This window comes from Amia ocellicauda, chromosome 7 (assembly GCF_036373705.1).
Source record: "Amia ocellicauda isolate fAmiCal2 chromosome 7, fAmiCal2.hap1, whole genome shotgun sequence".
NCBI lineage: Eukaryota > Metazoa > Chordata > Actinopteri > Amiiformes > Amiidae > Amia > Amia ocellicauda.
Genome location: NC_089856.1, coordinates 12,411,332 through 12,431,152, shown reverse-complemented (window position 1 = coordinate 12,431,152; position 19,821 = coordinate 12,411,332). Strand labels below are relative to the sequence as shown.

The window sequence follows — 19,821 nt, the reverse complement described above, 5'->3', positions numbered from 1 at the left end:
TAATGACCTGGGTTGGGTCGCCCTCTGCTGGTATTGGAAATATAGCAGTCAACCCTTTCTACAAAGTATCGCCATCTATGGTGAGAATAAACCTCGCTCTTGAATGCATTGGTCCTGTAACATGCAGATAGAGCACGGGCGCCCCCACAAGGCTGAAAGTCAGGGGGCCATACTGTCGCACAGGTAGCAGACCTGTAGCACAGATTGATTACTTTTATCAGCAGATGCACCCTTACCCGGGGTGGCTGGCAGTTGCCACGAAATATACTCACTTCAAGAAGCACAATACAGTAAAGGAAATTAAATGCAATAACTTTAGTCATAATAGCTGTTTAGCAAGAAATGAATCACTAATCTGCATTCCCCTGCAGCAGCACTCCTACATCAGCTAAACAATACATTCAAATAATGTAAATAATAATCATTTATTTCAAATACATCCCAAAGGACTGCACAGGGCAATACATACAGTGAACTCAAACATTTAAAGACATCAGAAAAAAAATATTTCAATTTAGATGTTAAAGTGCTTACAGAATCTCTGTCCCTTATGAACTTTGCAAGATCGTTCCACAGCCATGGAGCAAAACCGACTCTGTCCCCAAAGGAACACTGCTTCTTAGTTGGAACCATCAACAGGCCAGTGTCATATAATTGTAAGCTACACAAGGGAATATATGTGACCAACAACTCACTGAGATAACCTGTGAAGAACCTTAAAAACTAAAACCAGGATTTGTAATTTCACTCTGAACTCCACTGGAAGCCAGTGTAGCCTAACTAGGACTGGAGTGATATGGTCAGACAATTTGGTCTCGCTTCTGTGTTTTGTACATATTGCAGTTTTATTAGGGAGTTCTTAAACACACCAGCAAGCAAAGAGTTACAGTAGTCTAAACAAGAGAAAACAAAGGCATGAATCAGTTTATCTTCCTGAATAAGTCAAGGGCAAAAGGGAGCACTGTTCAGTAAATTATTAAATTCAACTTCTGTAATATTGTGGATATGCTTATCAAAAGCCAGATTAGAATAAATGATTATGTCTAGGCTGTTAAGACTACTACAAATGACCTTCAGAAATTTTTACATCCATCTCTCAGCTTCTTGATTTAAAGATGTTGCCAATCCTGCACAGGTCGATGTAGCTACCTCACCTGTCCTTGTAGGTATGGATATAATATATAATAATAATATATTGTAAATGAATGCAATATAAAAAATATATCCTCCTATAATGTATTTATTTAACCCATAGTGTGAGACACTTGAGGAGAGATGTGTGACATCTTGAAACGGGCTGATATTCTCTTTTTCTGGTGCAGTTTTCCTGGCTCCCAGGATCAGGAGTTGACCAGATTTTCTTGTGGCTGAGATATTCATACATATGTAAAATAACATTCTGACAACGTGGCTCTTTTCTACAAAAAGTATATTCAATACCCCCCATCCTGTAAATGTTGTAAATAAAATCTATGTATCATTTAATATGACTGCTCACTTACTGTTTTAGGGTATACATAATGATGCATTCCCCTATAATGCTGTAATACAATTATTTCTGGGAGAAGACTGATTCCCCGATTGTCTAGAAACCCTTCCTGTCCTTTTACCACATTCATCTTAGCGCAATATGAAAGATTCATGTCATGTATATATTGAATTTACTTGTACAATTCAGATAATTGTTTAATATGTTGACTCTGAGCACTTATTCAAGTATATATTAAGCACATATCCGTTTCCCCTTCCTTTCCTGTATCACTCTGATTGTTTGTTTAAAAGGGCATCCTTTTATTCACTAGATCATATACATTTTGTATATAAGTTCAGCTTCAATCTGGGACTAACCCAGATGCCCTGAAACATGAACATTTATACAAAAATTAAGCTTCATTATCCAATAGGATTAAATGTTTGGTGCCACCGTGAACTCATTTAAATATTGTATCATAGGAATCATAATCGTGGGAAAATAACAATTCAATAATCAAAAACAGAAATATGGGTATTGTGGCAACTCTACTCCCCAGACCTTTTTAGGATACTTATACATTGGGATTCTAGCTCAAAATGTGGATCTGGGACTCTTAGGCAGAACGGCTCCTGTGTCACAACTCATATCCCATGGCGTTGGCTTCCAACCCACACCTTTTAGAATCCACTTGAGAAAACTACATAAAAAAAAACAGATCATGGAACCTGGTTGGTTGGAGTCAAACAGACACAGTGCCATTTCTGAGCAGGATCAAATGCAATCACAAATGGTTTGTGAGGTGTTAATTCTGTGTACTTGATGCTTTATTTTGACTTGAAGGCCAAGCTGGCTGGCAAAGTGGCAGAATCTTGTGGTCTGGTCTTCCATGTACATAAAAGGGTTGTAACTACTTAGAGTATAGTATACATTTTAAGTTGAACTAGTTCTGAAGTCACTGGTCTACCTGAAAACTTTTCCATGAACACAATCACCCATTCTCCACCCCATCATCTGTATTTTGATTATGTGCATCAGGATGTTAAATAAGAGGATTTGTAAATCAATGGCAGTGCAAGTCACACCTAAAACAAACTTTTAGTATCATACTCATCCCTTACACCTATCCAACACATTTTGAACCTGGTTTTAAAAACTTTGTACATTGAGGCAAGCTCTGGTTTCTCCTTAAGTTGTACAATTCGTTCATTAATTTATTGAATATTGTATTTTAGAGCCATCATGGTAGTGTAGTGGATAGCACAGAAATCCCACCCAGGATATACCCTACCTTGCATCCATTAAACAGTTACAGTAATCTCTGCAATGCAATATTACTGTGCATCAAATCTGTACATACAAAACACTGACCTGAAGAATTCATGAATCAACCAAACACACCCCCTGCCCCCCCCAAAATCAAGGACTCCAAGGGATTCATTAATTTCAAATAAAATTATACAGCAGAAATGCTTTACATGCAGTGTCTTTTATTTGGAAGATACATGTGCTATTAGGTGAAGAACTTTACAGGACTTATTTTCTCCAGAAGGTCGTGCACTGTAGAAAAACAGTCAAACATCAGATCAAATACAGCCCTCACAGCTTCCACTGTGCAGTTACATTTGGAAAACAAGACATTCTAGATTAGATTACCACCAACTATCAAGACAATACTTGGATGAGGCTTAATATTCATCTTCATCAGATACATCATCTGCAGAAGATGCTCCCACTTCCTCGTAGTCCTTCTCCAAGGCAGCCATGTCTTCCCTGGCTTCAGAGAACTCACCCTCCTCCATCCCTTCTCCAACATACCAGTGGACAAAGGCCCTCTTGGCATACATCAGGTCAAACTTGTGGTCCAGACGGCTCCATGCCTCTGCAATGGCTGTGGTGTTGCTCAGCATGCAGACAGCTCTCTGGACTTTTGCTAGGTCCCCTCCAGGCACCACAGTTGGTGGCTGGTAATTAATACCCACCTTGAAACCAGTGGGACACCAGTCCACAAACTGGATGGAGCGCCTGGTTTTAATGCTGGCAATGGCTGCATTCACATCCTTTGGCACTACATCCCCACGGTACAGCAGACAGCAGGCCATATACTTTCCATGCCTGGGATCACACTTGACCATCTGGTTTGCAGGTTCAAAGCAAGCATTTGTGATCTCTGGTACAGAAAGCTGTTCATGGTAAGCCTTCTCAGCAGATATAATGGGAGCATACGTGACCAGAGGAAAGTGAATTCTGGGATAAGGCACCAAGTTGGTCTGAAATTCAGTGAGATCTACATTCATGGCACCATCAAAGCGCAGAGAGGCAGTGGTGGATGACACAATCTGTGCAATCAGCCGGTTCAGATTGGTGTAGGACGGACGCTCCACATCAAGGTTACGGTTGCAGATGTCAAAGATGGCTTCATTGTCCACCATGAAGGAGCAGTCCGAGTGCTCAAGGGTGGTGTGGGTGGTCAGGATGGAGTTGTAGGGCTCTACCACAGCAGTGGAGACACGAGGAGCCGGGTAGACTGAGAACTCCAGCTTGGACTTCTTCCCATAATCCACTGACAGCCGTTCAGTCAGCAACGAAGTGAAACCGGAGCCAGTCCCTCCTCCAAAGCTGTGAAAAATCAGAAATCCCTGGAGACCAGTGCACTGGTCAGCCTGGGAAAGAGGCATGAAAACAGAAGTCAGTTGGCAAGGAAGACAGTTCACCACTTAAATTGTAAGGTCACAGAGAAAACTGTACAACTGAAGACCTGCTAAGGTCATCCAAAATCCATGGAAAAAATGGAACAAGCATGCTTAGAATTTAAATATGCTAACATACTACATGAACAAGCATGTCAAGGCTTCCATAAAACCATCGTCTGCATTATTTTTAATGCAATGTGGAATCAGATTCGGCTTTCACACGGTTCCAATTGGGTATCACCAGTTCTGAAGATCAACTCCATTCACTGGAACTACCATCTCTAACAATGGTAAGCCTTCCCCTTTTCCACAGAAGGAGAATCTACAGCTCAAATAGCAGAGCAGATAAAATCAGGATGTCTGCATTTAGAGAAAGGGAATGTAGAGAAAACCTTTGAATTTCAAAATGTACCATTTTACGAATTCTTTCCATAACTGGATCGATCATCTCCTTGCCAATGGTGTAGTGTCCACGGGCATAGTTGTTGGCTGCATCCTCCTTTCCTGTAATGAGCTGCTCTGGGTGGTAGAGCTGCCGGTACTGTCCATTCCTCACCTCATCTGGAAAGAAAAGAATGATCAAATCAGACACCGGTTTAAGATACCACTCATTTATTGGACCTTTGGGGAGGCACCAATGAGGAGTGGTTTGTAATTTCAGTGGACATGTACAGTCACATCTTCCGAAAAAGGAAATCCTAACATAGGTCACTGGTCGATTGTGTATCCACATCCAACAAAATGATTTTACTGTATGAAGCACAAATGACTGGCAGGATATGCAGAATAGATCAAAAAGCAAGACTTCCTGCTTATCCGAGAAGTAATTTAGAACTCGGTTCAACTGCTTGCTCCATCCAAAAAAGATGAATAGGGTCCACTGTACAACACATCACATGTCCATTGCAACTCCTTTCCAAAGCAACAAGCAACTCCAAGCCCCTCCTTGCCTCCCTGCCCGCGCTGCTGGTGTGTTACCGATGACTGTGGGCTCCAAGTCCACGAACACAGCCCGGGGGACGTGCTTGCCAGAGCCCGTCTCGCTGAAGAAGGTGGTGAAGGACGAGTCCACAATGGCGGGGCTGCTCGGGTCGGAGATGGTGCCGTCCGGCTTGATCCCGTGCTCCAGGCAGAACAGCTCCCAGCACGAGTTTCCAATCTGCACGCCCGCTTGCCCAACATGCACAGAAATACACTCCCTCTGCATTGAGCCCAACGAGACGAGATTAGCACCATCATGTCAGTGTAAAGCGTAGGGCTAAATGTAGGCGCTAGAACAATTCAGGATGTTTCAAGGGGATTTTACTCGAACAATCTTTTCAGCGCAGCTTTATGAAACCGCAATGTCAGACTATGTCAATCGGTTTAGTGAAATATAGGCTATATCGCTTTTCCTTTGATTGTATTACGTGTCCATACATATACCCTCACAACCATCTCAGCGGACGAATCATTCATTGTAGATTAAATTTGTCTACAGTTTAAATATAGATTTACATGCATCTATACCGCTGCCCAGACTACAAGTTTTAAAACTGACCTTACCATAGTTACTGAATTCAAGCCCAAATTGCACAATGCAACTACAGGCTACTTTCCTCGGTTTTATAAATACCGCTCACCTGTAGTTGGTTAGCAGATCACCTCTACAACCAATCGAGATGAAGACACTAATTATTAACTGGAATCCGTTTTGTTGCGTAATAATTAGGCTAGAGCAGGGATGCCCAACCTTTTTTGAATGGAGTGCCCAAAGTCTGGTTTGTATACTTTGCTAAGTCTTAAGGGTGCCAATGATAAATTAGAGATATAAAAGTGTATACAGTAAACAATAAACAATGTTTATATATATATATATATATATATATATATATATATATATATATATATATATGTTGTAATTAAGTTAAGCAAACATGCCAACAAAACAAACCACTATACAGAAAAATCGAAAAGCTATCGACAGATAGAACCATCCCACCAACCCGACACCTGCATCCACTGCCAGCCTCCCCCAACTTTGAACCCACCCCCTTATCCGTCTGTAGTCTGGAGAGCAAGTGCACCTCCAGTCTGCTAATGGGAGTCTGCTGCAGAATATGAACCTGAATGAAGCGAGGTACATGTTCTTCACAAACAATATTATAAATGTGGTTACATTTTTGCTCACAGATTATTGTAAATGTACATATATAAAAAGCAACAGTAATAGCACCTCACTAGCTCGATCATTTTTGGAATATGTCCCTTTTTATTTTGGACAATGACAATATTTATTCCTCATTCAAATTAAATCAATCAATCTTAATCGTATACAGTGGAACACCATGCCAAAGCATGTCACAACATTCAAATAACGTGAGCGTTGCTCAAGTACTTGGGTGCCTTCACTGCCAAATATCCATCCATCCATCCATCCATCCATCCATTTTCTACACCGCTTGTCCTGGTGAGGGTCCCGGCACTGCCAAATATACTGACTGTTTTTCTAAAGTGCCATAGGTTCGCCATCCCTTGGCTAGAGTATTCATTCAACTGATAATGCATATTTGAATGCACGGATTACATGTTTTTATTTTGTTTATATGTTTAATTTATTTATTTTAGTATTGATAAGTGGATGTTAAAACTGTTCTCTAACAATTATTTTACCTTGCACAAACAATTTGCATTTGGACTAAATATCGCACTTTACCAAAATTCGGAAAAAACCAATTGTAGTATTCTCAGCCCACTGCACGTCTTTCACTCTGAATATAAGCACGTATTTCATATTTGCAGCATTATTATTATTATTATTATTATTATTATTATTATTATTATTATTATTATTATTATTATTTTAAGAATTTAGAACTTCACTTAAATAAAGACAGAGGGAATTAAATAGAATCAGAGAACTTTAAAATCAGCTCCCATTTTATGACTTTGTGTATCAAAGTGCTCAGTCAATACCCCATACAATATCTCAAACAGACCAGGGATTCTGGGGCATCTTATTTTAACAAGTACAAAGCAGCATGAATAAGATTGGGATAAGAAATACAATTCGGACATGCTAGTCATAACTTATTTATAAGTAAACACATCTCAAATTATTCCTGTGCTACCTTTTAATGGTCCCACTATACTTTCAAACATTTGGTGCCTGTCCTCGTCATATTGTGTTCTACACCCTATCATATTAATCTCTAACCTACATTAAATAATCCATCACAATATTGATAAATATTAAGAAAATAGTTCAAAATGCTTCAAGTATTCAGTATTAGTATTGTGTTTTTCCCCTTTGTATGAGTGCATGTGTGTATGTTTTATATGGACTAATGAATGGTGGCTGTATAATTCATAGTTGTGCTCTACGATATATTAATACAACAAATAGCCAGGCCAAAGTGTGAAAAACCATGGGAACCACTGCTTTGAAGGGCTAGGTCACTTATTCACTTGTTCAAAATTATTAACATAATTGTACCAAAAGGACCCCTTTCCTATATCTAATACTGGTGATGGTTTATATAGACTTCACAAATCCAGCTGGGATGTGACCCTCAGGGACTGGATTTGAAGAACCCTGAATTACTGCCTGTACGAAGCAGCTTAGTGAATGATGATTTGATACTCCAAGTTTCCTTGTGTTTTATACAGGGGTTTATATAGATATCCATCACGCCCATCAGGATTAAAAATAATAAACCCCTGACTGTTGCATTGAGATGCTACTCTCACAAACATCACCACTAATAAAATGTAAAGATGTTTCTATACTGGTCTGCTAGTTGACAAAAAATAATATTAAATCTCTTCTCTTTACAGGAATAACGACATAAATAAGTCACAATAATGGTTCATGTGGCACAATAATATTTATTTAATCTGGTGTCCAGATCAGTAAGACACACCCCTTAATATATATACAAATACAAGGCCCTGTAGGGCTGACATCTTTGTTCTCAAGCATTAAACATAATGCAGGAAAGAAGCACATACAGGTAGCAATTTATTTAATTGCAGTGTGTCCTCTAAATTTAATAAGCCAAGTAGTCATAGAATATTTTTTCCCCCAAAGTCTGTAGTTATTTTGAGTGGATTTGATGAGCAGTAGAGGTGTGCAACAGTTTAAAAGGTCTTCATAATTGTAATGACACTAAGCATTTTATTTTAAACCTTAACAGCAGAAGCTGATACAATCTTTTACTTTGTGCAATAGAAGTAAGCAAACCATGTTCTAGTAAGCCACGCAATAATGTGCAAATAGATCACAGAGCTAAACGAAAAGAGCTCAGCTGAAACAAACCTGCAGTCATCAGTTGCTTAGAAGACCAGAGTTTAGAATATTGGCTTAAATATTAGGCACCTGGTCAACTAAGAAGGGAGCTCTGAAATACATCACATGACCCAAAGCTACTGCAAATTTCTAACCATACTCAACATAGTTAGTCTGTACAATATTTAATAAATTTAAATAGTTACAATATGAAGCGACAGACTAAAGATTAGGATTGTAGTGTACAAGTTTGATCAAATAGGTAGTTTGGATATGGACGGAGAACATCAGATGTAAAGGAGAATGTTTGAGTGGAGCAGGTAGTATTTGGAGGTGTGGTTTGAGCTTGAGTCGGTAAAGATGGGTAGAGACCATAAAGGTGCACCAACCACCCCCCCAGGTTTAAGCTTCCACACACTCTAACCACAATATTAATTTAAACCAGTGGAGGGCAACCTAAATTACTCAGTGGGCCACAAGTCCAGGTGTCAAATAACTGTCAAATAAATACCTATAACAGTTGGCTCCAGGTCTATGAACACAGCTCTGGGCACATGTTTTCCAGCTCCCATCTCACTAAAGAAAGTGCCAAAAGAGGAGTCCACTTGGTCCACAAGCTCCACACCATCCAGGGTTCCATCAGGCTTGAATCCATGTTCCAGACAGTACAGTTCCCAACATGCATTGCCCATCTGCACCCCTGCCTGGCCAATGTGGATGGAAATGCACTCCCTCTGCAGAGATGCAACACAGGCATGAAGATATACACAAGCAAAATCTCATGTAACTGCAGATTTAATACCATCGTGCTTAATATGCTGCCACATGTGCTTCAAATAAAGGATTCATCCATTAAGCCAGTGTAAATGAAAGGGTGGAAGTTTACATTAAGTGCCAGGAGAGGTTATGGGTTAACAGTCAAAATGCATATACCAGATTCAAACTGGCTCATCTCAACAAACACATGAATAGATTCCACTTTAAAACAGTTTTGGAAATTGATTAAAATAGTTGTATACAAATACAAGGTGAATCAACCCATCATCACACAGGTAAGTTTCAACATTTTATAACAAACATTTATTCCCTAGGTTCAGGTTATTTTAACATTTTAAAAACTTACCATGATTATCTCCAAAACCTCCTGATAACCAGCAAGTGCACAGTATGGTATGTTGCTAAAACTGAACAAAAGCAAAATATAAAAGCTACATAGACAGGGTTAAATTAAGCGCTTTAACTGTATAAGAAACCCATACTTTTAGGACACACCTCCAGCAGGCCACGCCTCTCTAGCTGGTGTATATATGGGAGACCGTGAAGGCCTTCTTTATTCTTTGTTTGCAATCCAGCAGCATCTGAGGTGAATACAAGTCTGTCAGTATTTTAGTGCGTAAGTTTAATAATGTTTGTTTCTTTGTTGCTGTTTACTGGTATTATTTAATGTTATTGATTTTGTTTTAAAATGTAACTTTTAAAGTATGGGTTTCTTATACAGTGAAAACATTATATTTAAACCTGTTTGTGTAGCCTATATATGACTAGTAATACCTTTTTACTGAAATGTATTAAGTTTTATACACTAAATTTGTGACATTTTTTCATTTGTAGGTTCAGCTTTAGCAACATATCATACTGGGCACTTGCTGGATATCAAGTGTTGGAGGCAATCATGGTACGTTTTAAAAGTTTAAAAGCTTCACTTTGTCTTGTTGTATAATTCTGAGATTGACTGTTGGCTAAACTTTAGTGGTTGATTCACCTTGGATTTGTATACAACTATTGTAATCTTTTCCAAAACCATTTAAGAGTACGTTTTAAAGTGGAATCTATTCATGCGTTTGTTGAGATGAGCCAGTTTGAATCTGGTATGCATTTTGAGTGTGAGCCCACAACCTGTCCTGGCATCTCATGTAAACTACCACCCTTTTATTTACACTGGCTTAATGGATGAATCCTTTATCTGAAGCATGTGTGGCAGCATACTAAGCACGATTGTATTAAATCTGCAGTTTGCATGAAGCATGAGGTTTTGCTTGTGTACATCTTCATGCCTGTGTTGCATCTCTGCAGAGGGAGTGCATTTCCATCCACATTGGCCAGGCAGGGGTGCAGATGGGCAATGCATGTTGGGAACTGTACTGTCTGGAACATGGATTCAAGCCTGATGGAACCCTGGATGGTGTGGAGCTTGTGGACCAAGTGGACTCCTCTTTTGGCACTTTCTTTAGTGAGACGGGAGCTGGGAAACATGTGCCCAGAGCGGTGTTCATAGACCTGGAGCCAACTGTTATAGGTAAGGATTGAATCTAGCAGGAGTATAATGCAGCACTTGTTGTTTGAGCCCTCTCTATAGTAAAGCGTTTAGTTGACTTGAGTGTTTTGGTTAGGGTATGGGGAAGCTTTGATCAGGTGACCTACCTTTTTAGTGGCAGGATCTTTCACATTTATAAATCTGAAGACGGTTGACCTCATAATGGAAAATAAACATGGTGACTGACCATGACTGGCTTATAGTAAACCTTCAATAAACACCATTGCAATCTCTGAAATTGGAGACGGTTGAACTTTTCCTGAATTAATCCACTCTTGTAAATGTCTTGAATAAGGAACTGGTAGGTTTCCTCAACTCCCAGATCTCAATTGAGTGAGGCCAACACATGTGGCCTTCTCTCTGCAGATGAAATCAGACTTGGAACTTACCGCCAGCTGTACCACCCAGAACAGCTAATCAGTGGAAAAGAGGATGCTGCCAACAACTATGCACGTGGCCACTATACAATTGGCAAGGAGATAATTGATTCTGTGTTGGACCGAATTGGAAAAATGGCAAGTTCTTAACTGAAGCCCTATGGCTGATGGGAGATGGTGTCATAGATGGATTAAAATGTTCTATTGCATTGATCATAAATGCAGCTTCTCACATCTCCCCTGTTTCCCCCCCCTCCAGGCTGACCAGTGCACTGGTCTCCAGGGATTTCTGGTATTCCACAGCTTCGGAGGAGGGACTGGCTCTGGATTCACTTCCTTGCTGATGGAACGGCTGTCAGTGGATTATGGGAAGAAGTCCAAGCTGGAGTTTTCCGTCTACCCGGCTCCTCGGGTCTCCACTGCTGTGGTAGAGCCCTACAACTCCATCCTGACCACCCACACCACCCTTGAGCACTCGGACTGCTCCTTCATGGTGGACAATGAAGCCATCTTTGACATCTGCAACCGTAACCTTGATGTGGAGCGTCCGTCCTACACCAATCTGAACCGGCTGATTGCACAGATTGTCTCCTCAATTACTGCCTCTCTGCGCTTTGATGGGGCCTTGAATGTAGATCTCACTGAATTTCAGACCAACTTGGTGCCTTATCCCAGAATTCACTTTCCTCTGGTCACATACGCTCCCATTATATCTGCCGAGAGGGCTTATCATGAACAGCTTTCTGTACCAGAGATCACAAATGCTTGCTTTGAACCTGCAAACCAGATGGTCAAGTGTGATCCCAGGCGTGGAAAGTATATGGCCTGCTGTCTGCTGTACCGTGGGGATGTAGTGCCAAAGGATGTGAATGCAGCCATTGCCAGCATTAAAACCAGGCGCTCCATCCAGTTTGTGGACTGGTGTCCCACTGGTTTCAAGGTGGGTATTAATTACCAGCCACCAACTGTGGTGCCTGGAGGGGACCTAGCAAAAGTCCAGAGAGCTGTCTGCATGCTGAGCAACACCACAGCCATTGCAGAGGCATGGAGCCGTCTGGACCACAAGTTTGACCTGATGTATGCCAAGAGGGCCTTTGTCCACTGGTATGTTGGAGAAGGGATGGAGGAGGGTGAGTTCTCTGAAGCCAGGGAAGACATGGCTGCCTTGGAGAAGGACTACGAGGAAGTGGGAGCTGAATCATCTGATGGTCTGTGTGAGGATGAGGAAGAATATTAAACTACTTGTTTCTTATACTTCCTGCTGTCCTGAAATGTTTTGTACCTGTGGCAAGTTCTACACAGTGCACTGTAAATCCTAAAATAAAGTAAATTCACAGCTTGAACTGGAGTTGATTCTTTCTTTTTGTTCTCCTGTATTCTAAGGCATTGGTGCAGCCTAATTCTCCAAGGGGGACCCATGTATGCTTCACATACAGATTCTTCTGTTAAGTTGCCATCAAATAAATGCAACATGCATTTAGCTTCAGTTTTCAGACTACACTTTCTAAAAACAAGGTTTCATTGCCTTGTATTCAGCACTGTTTTCTGGACGTATTTCGTCACCGCACTGTATAGCTTTTGCTAAAAACTACAACTAACCGTAATAATATTAAACTATGTACATGCTTGTAAAAGGTGAATGGATTGTCGCAATATACATGACACCTCTATATGCGCACAGGTAGGCTGCATTGGCTCTAAACCACATGCGATTGTATAGAAACGTTGCGTGATCGGCTTTCAGTACACAGTGTACAGTACGAGCACTGCATCTGATCATTATAATGAAACCTGAAACGCTGCACTGAGAAGCCGCTTATTATTATTGTGCTGCAGGAACCATTATTGTGACTTATTTTTCGTCTCCAACTTATGTATTTTGCGGGCGTCAGGGAGCCGCTATTAAAATGCGGGAGACTCCCGGACCTTCCGGGAGAGGATGTCTGAGTTTGTGAGAATAGTATCCCAATGCAACAGTCCGGGGTTTCTTTTTTATCTGATGGGCGTGATGGACACCTATATTACCTGTTGGACTTGGAAGCCACAGTGCTGGCATGTGATTATGATGTTGTAGGAGTGACTGAAACATGGCTTACAGAAAACGATGGAGATTAATACAAGTTGGAAGGATACACACAGTTTAGGAGAGAGGCAAAATCGAAGAGGGGGTGGGGTAGCATTACAGTGCATCTGGAAAGTATTCACAGCGCTTCACTTTTTCCACATTTTATGTTACAGCCTTATTCCAAAGTGGATTAAATTCATTATTTTCCTCAAAATTCTACAAACAATACTCCATAATGACAATGTGAAAGAAGTTTGTTTGAAATCTTTGCAAATTTATTAAAAACAAAAAAAGCACATGTACATAAGTATTCACAGCCTTTGCCATGACACTCAAAATTGAGCTCAGGTGCATCCTGTTTCCACTGATCATCCTTGAGATGTTTCTACAACTTGATTGGAGTCCACCTGTGGTAAATTCAGTCGATTGGACATGATTTGGAAAGGCACACACCTGTCTATATAAGGTCCCACAGTTAACAGTGCATGTCAGAGCACAAACCAAGCCATGAAGTCCAAGGAATTGACTGTAGACTGCTGAGACAGGATTGTATTGAGGCACAGATCTGGGGAAGGGTACAGAAATAGTTCTGCAGCATTGAAGGTCCCAATGAGCACAGTGGCCTCGATCATCTGTAAATGGAAGAAGTTTGGAACCACCAGGATTCTTCCTAGAGCTGGCTGCCCTTCCAAACTGAGCGATCGGGGGAAAAGGGCCTTAGTCAGGGAGGTGACCAAGAACCCGATGGTCACTCTGACAGAGCTCCAGCATGTCTCTGTGGAGAGAGGAGAACCTTCCAGAAGAACAACCATCTCTGCAGCACTCCACCAATCAGGCCTGTATGGTAGAGTGGCCAGACAGAAGCCACTCCTCAGTAAAAGGCACATGACAGCCTGTCTGGAGTTTGCCAAAAGGCACCTGAAGGACTCTGAGACCATGAGAAACAAAATTCTCTGGTCTGATGAAACAAAGATTGAACTCTTTGGCCTGAATGGCAAGCGTCATGTCTGGAGGAAACCAGGCACCGCTCATCACCTGGCCAATACCATCCCTACAGTGAAACATGGTGGTGGCAGCATCATGCTGCGGGATGTTTTTCAGCAGCAGGAACTGGGAGACTAGTCGGGATCGAGGGAAAGATGAATGCAGCAATGTACAGAGACATCCTTGATGAAAACCTGCTCGGAGCGCTCTGGACCTCAGACTGGGGCAAAGGTTCATTTTCCAACAGGACAACGACCCTAAGCACACAGCCAAGATAACAAAGGAGTGGCTACAGGACAACTCTGTGAATGTCCTTGAGTGGCCCAGCCGGAACCCAGACTTGAACCTGATTGAATATCTCTGGAGAGATCTGAAAATGGCTGTGCACCGACACTCCAACCTGATGGAGCTTGAGAGGTCCTGCAAAGAAGAATGGGAGAAACTGCCCAAAAACAGGTGTGCCAAGCTTGTAGCATCATACTCAAAAAGACTTGAGGCTGTTAATTGGTGCCAAAGGCACTTCAACAAAGTATTGAGCAAAGGCTGTGAATACTTCTGTACATGTGCTTTTTTGTATTTTTAATACATTTGCAAAGATTTCAATCACTTCACGTTGTCATTATGGGGTATTTTTTGTAGAATTGTTAGGAAAATAATGAATTTAATCAATTTTAGAATAAGGCTGTAACATAACAAAATGTGGCAAAAGTGATGCGCTGTGAATACTTTCCGGATGCACTGTATATGTGAAAAATGACATTGAGGCAGAAGAACTCAAATTAGATCCCAGTAATGGAACAGAATCTTTGTGGGTGAAACTTTTGGACAAGAGATCTGGAGGATTAGTGGTAGGAGTTTGTTACAGACCACCCAACTCGGATATTCAGCAAGATGTTGGATTGTACAGTGTAATCAGGACTGCATGTAGCAAAGATGTGGCTGTTATAATGGGGGATTTCAATTTCCCAAACATAGACTGGGAAAGCCCGATTGGGACTACAGAAATAGAAATGGTTGAGATGGTAAATGACTGCTTTCTAACTCAATTTATCAGGGAACCAACCAGGGAGAGAGCATGCGTTGACTTGATATTTTCAAATGACCAAGATCGAGTCAGAGGGACACTAGTTAGAGAACCAATGGCACATTGTGATCATAACATGGTTAGCTTTGAGGCATTATTTAAAAAAACAATTTCAGAAACGCAAACCTTGAAGGTATGAGGCAGCACTTAGAAGAGGTAGACTGGAGCACACTGAATACAGATTCAGTTGAAAATGGATGGTTATATTTTAAGAATATACTAATTGAGGCTCAGGAGCAATTTGTACCAAAACTTAGTAAATTGAGGACCAGAAAACATTGGCCAAAATGGTTTAATAGAGGTATGCAAACAAAAAATATCAAGAGGAAGATAATGTTGTATAGCGCATACAAAAGGGATGGAGATTAAACAAAATACATACAGAATATGTTGAGCTGCAAAGATATCTTAAGAAAGGGATCAGGAAAGCAAAGAGGGAAATGGAAAGAAACCTAGCTCTTGGAGCTAAAACTAATGCAAAGAGCTTTTTTTCAATACTACAACAGCAAGAGGTCAATAAAGGAGGAAGTGAAACAAATAAAGGGCAAAAAGGGAAGTATCTTGGAAAACGAACAAGATGTGGGAAATGTTCTAAATGAGTATTTCACAGAGGTTTTTACAAAAGAAAAGACAGATAACATGCCACAGGTTAACAATCAGTCCAGTCAAATCCTAAGAGAGATCAGGATAAATGAGGAGGAGGTACTAAAGGGACCAGCAGAATTAAAAACAAACAAATCACCTGGGCCAGATGGTATATTTCCAACAGTACAGAAATGAGGGAAATTATTTAGAGGCCACTAACTAAACTATTCCAAATGACACTTAGAACAACTGACTGGAAGACAGCAAATGTCATACCAATCCACAAGAAAGGGGACAAAACTGAGCCAGGAAATTACAGACCAATCAGTCTCACCTACATCAGCTGTAAAATGATGGAATAAATGATTACACAGAAAATAGAGGAGCATCTTAATGAAAACCATATTCTCGGAGATAGTCAACATGGGTTTAGATGAGACAGATCATGTCTTACTAATTTATTAAAAAAAATTGAACATGCAACTGCAGCTGTAGATCATGTGAAAGCATATGATATGATATACTTAGATTTTCAATAAGCTTTTGAACACTAGGTCTCTTTCCACACCAAAGACTGATCCTCAAATTGGAAGCTGTAGGCATTCAGGGAAATGTAAGTAGATGGATTATGAACTGGTTGTATAGGAAACAGAGGGTGTCGATTAGAGGAGTTGCTTCTAACTGGAGTGAGGTAGTTAGTGGAGTTCCACAGGGATCAGTACTAGGGCCTTTGCTTTTTCTAATCTATATTAATGATCTGGACTCTGGGATAGTTAGCAAACTTGTCAAATTTGCAGATGATACTAAAATAGGTGGCTCAGCAGATACAATCTCAGCAGCACAGGGTATTCAAAGGGATAATATTCACCTGTGGGCCGACACCTGGCAGATGAAATTCAATGTGGACAAGTGCAAGGTATTACATGCAGGTAACAAAAATGTCCACTATAATGACACTATGGGAGGAATAGAACTAGATGATGTAACGCATGAGAAAGACCTAGGAGTCTATGTGGACTCCTCACTTTCTCCATCCAAACAATGTGGGGAAGCAATAAAAAAGGCAAACAGGATGTTAGGGTATATTGTCAAAAGTGTAGAATTGAGAACAAGGGCAGTGATGTTCAGACTGTACAATGCGCTAGTTAGAGCTCATCTGGATACTGTGTGCAGTTCTGGGCTCCACACTTCAAGAAAGATATCGCTGCTCTAGAGGCAGTGCAGAGGAGAGCAACCAGACTTATCCCAGGTCTGAAGGGAATGTCCTACTGAGAGACTGAGGAACTGAACCTTTTCACCCTGGAACAGAGGAGACTACGTGGGGACTTGATCCAAATCTTCAAAATCATGAAAGACATCGACCACATCAAACCAGAGGAGCTTTTCCAGATCAGCAGGGAAACACGGACACGGGGACACAAGTGGAAATTGGGCTTCAAGGCATTCAAGACGGAAAACAGGAGACACTTCTTCACACAGAGAGTCTTCACAATCTGGAACAAACTGCCCAGCGATATGGTAGATGCTGAAAATTTGGGAACATTTAAAAATAGACTGGATAGGATCCTTGGATCACTTAGTTATTAATGGACACCAAACGAGCACGTTTGTAAACTTTCTTATGTTCTTATGTTCTTATATAAACCCCTATATAAAACGCAAGGGCACATGGAGTAGCATATCATCGTTCACTAGTGCCTCGGTTCCACTGGCTAGCGTCCCTGCCATGCGGACGCGTCCCAGAGTTTTTTGTAAAACCAGGCCGTTGTAGCAACTCCGTCCCTGTTGTGGAGGAGCAGAGCAATTGTGGGGTTGGCAGGTGTGGAAAGTAACGAATTACAACTACTCTCGTTCCTGTAATTGAGTAGCTTTTTCATGTACTTGTACTTTTTTGAATATTTTTCCAATGTGGTAATTTTACTTTTACTTAAGTATGTTTTGAGGTAAGTATTGTACTTCGCTACTTTTAAAAAGGCATTCGTTACAAATTGTGTAGGCTGTCACAAAAAAACTAAATGTGTCTGACAGACAAATAGACCAGTAAATGAAGGAGTAATACACTCAAATGTCCAGCATCCCGCCCACAACACTCAGCAGGCCAATCACAGTGTGTGTCTGTCGTTACGGTTGGTCAGTCCGTTCATCAAGGATTTTAAGTCAGTCCTCCAGTCCAGCAGCAGTGAGGTCAGTTAACTCGCTATCTAGCCTCCAGTATTGGCGAGTCGAATGAACACTGTTTAATCGATATTGAAGATCGATCCAAACGAGCTTTTCATTTCGACCATCGGATTGAAAGATGGTGTCGCGCTTTATTTATATGGCTTCGCCAAACCAAAATTAATTCAAGTATCAGCAGACAGTAAATATCTCTGCGTGTGTGCATTTCTCCCGCTTATCCGTTCTTATATGTCACTAAAAAATTGAATTAAAAACCGATACGGCGTTTCAGCTATGAACTCCTCAGATGTAGTAAAAACACTTTCTTCTCCAACCTGCAGTTTATGCGGTAGGATATATTGAATACAATATAATTTGTAATAACAATTAGTCATTGTGAAAGGGTTCGTGTTGATTCCTGTAACATGATTTTCTACAAGTATATTAATATATTATTGGCCTTATTTATTGTATTAGCAGATTTGCAGCTGCTATAGCTCTGGTCTGCCTGTCCTGTGATCGGCTCAGACAGTTTCTATCTTTGTAATTCCATCTCGATCTGTTGCAAAGCCAGGTTTCTGGATCAGTGCTTGATCAGTCCCTGTTTGATCATGAATGATTATTATTTTATATTATTGTGTTGAAAAGCGCTTTTACTGCATTGATGTACACAGCTGTAATAGAGACGGAGCCATTTCTAAGCGCTTACACGTTGCATAATACTATCGGCTATGTAATATTTCAGTTTCCTGCTAATTTTATAACTGGTTCTTTGTTTTATAATTGTATATGTCTGCTAAGATATGTGCATAAGGGTTTATACAGTGTACTGTGTAAAGTTTGTTTTATTATTATTGTTCTTGTGTATGTATATGTGCACGTTTTGATACACAGTTGAATAATCGCAGCTGATACAGCTGCTGTCTGCCTGTCCTGATCGGCTCAGTGAGTTTCTAACAATCCCTGGAATTCAGTCATGACAACTCCAGAAAAACTTTACATGCAAATCTAGAACTACTTAAAGTCCATTAAAATGCATTTCATAAGGCCTTACTGTTCATTTACTGTTAATACTGTTATTGTTGATTTCCTGACTGTCAGTGTTAAAATAATTGTTCGATTTTTGTCAAGAAAGGTTATTCATTTAGAGACAAGTGTGTGAAGAAAAATAAATAAAATTGAAAATTGAACCGAATGGAAAATGTGTGGAATCGTTAAAGCCCTATTAGTGAGCAAACATTTGAAGAGTTTCGTGGCAAAACGTGATAATGAAGCCAATTCTACACATAATTAAGCTATTGCTATGGATATACTCCTAGAGGTACAATTTTCACGTAGTATACACAGTTTAACCTAAAACAAGTTTTGTCTTGTAATCCCAATGCTAAAAATGTTGACATTTGATTTTCCTGATTTATATCAAAAAGCAATATATCCATTTTAGCCTATCAGCATCACGCTCATTTCTGAAAATAACATTGTTCTCTGAAACGGTAAACGTTCACACGATCACAATGAATACATCATTCTTCAATGTTGACAATATACCAGACAATATCACACATTACAAACCCGTACTTAATAGCAATTTGCTTTTTGGAAAGAGATGTTTCTGTAAAATACAGGGGACAGACTAAAACGCATGACAAAACGGAATGCCCAATGACAGTCTATATCTCCAAATCCCACACATGAATCCTAAAATCCTAAATACGCCTTCTTTAAAATAACCTAATATAAAACATAAAAGTGGAATTACATGGAATGACAGCTGCTTTCTGTGGAATGACTATTATATATATTTGTCAATAAAATTAATTTCAG

General features: G+C 40.3%; 2 protein-coding genes across 5 annotated transcripts; one reads left to right on the top strand and one right to left on the bottom strand.

Moving 5' to 3' along the window:
• Positions 1-2,941: 2,941 nt before the first annotated feature.
• LOC136752813 (tubulin alpha chain) lies at positions 2,942-5,745 on the bottom strand. Of its 2 annotated transcripts, none has more exons than XM_066708453.1 (4): positions 5,710-5,745; positions 5,115-5,365; positions 4,577-4,725; positions 2,942-4,134 (listed from the first exon to the last, which is right to left on the bottom strand). In XM_066708453.1, the coding sequence occupies exons 2-4, from the start codon at positions 5,344-5,346 to the stop codon at positions 3,160-3,162; spliced, it is 1,356 nt and encodes a 451-aa protein (XP_066564550.1). In that variant the 5' UTR covers positions 5,347-5,365; positions 5,710-5,745; the 3' UTR covers positions 2,942-3,159. The 2 variants fall into 2 exon arrangements, with proteins under 2 accessions (XP_066564550.1, XP_066564551.1); XM_066708454.1 differs by having other exon boundaries at positions 5,143-5,365; positions 5,710-5,739.
• A 3,982-nt stretch (positions 5,746-9,727) lies between these two features.
• On the top strand, positions 9,728-12,465 carry LOC136752812 (tubulin alpha-1C chain-like). 3 transcript variants are annotated; one of them, XM_066708449.1, is made up of 5 exons: positions 9,728-9,794; positions 10,043-10,106; positions 10,505-10,727; positions 11,112-11,260; positions 11,382-12,465. In XM_066708449.1, exons 1-5 carry the CDS (start codon positions 9,739-9,741, stop codon positions 12,357-12,359), a joined length of 1,470 nt encoding a protein of 489 aa, XP_066564546.1. In that variant the 5' UTR covers positions 9,728-9,738; the 3' UTR covers positions 12,360-12,465. The 3 variants fall into 3 exon arrangements, with proteins under 3 accessions (XP_066564546.1, XP_066564547.1, XP_066564548.1); XM_066708450.1 differs by having other exon boundaries at positions 9,758-9,824; XM_066708451.1 differs by having other exon boundaries at positions 9,764-9,820.
• Positions 12,466-19,821: the final 7,356 nt, after the last annotated feature.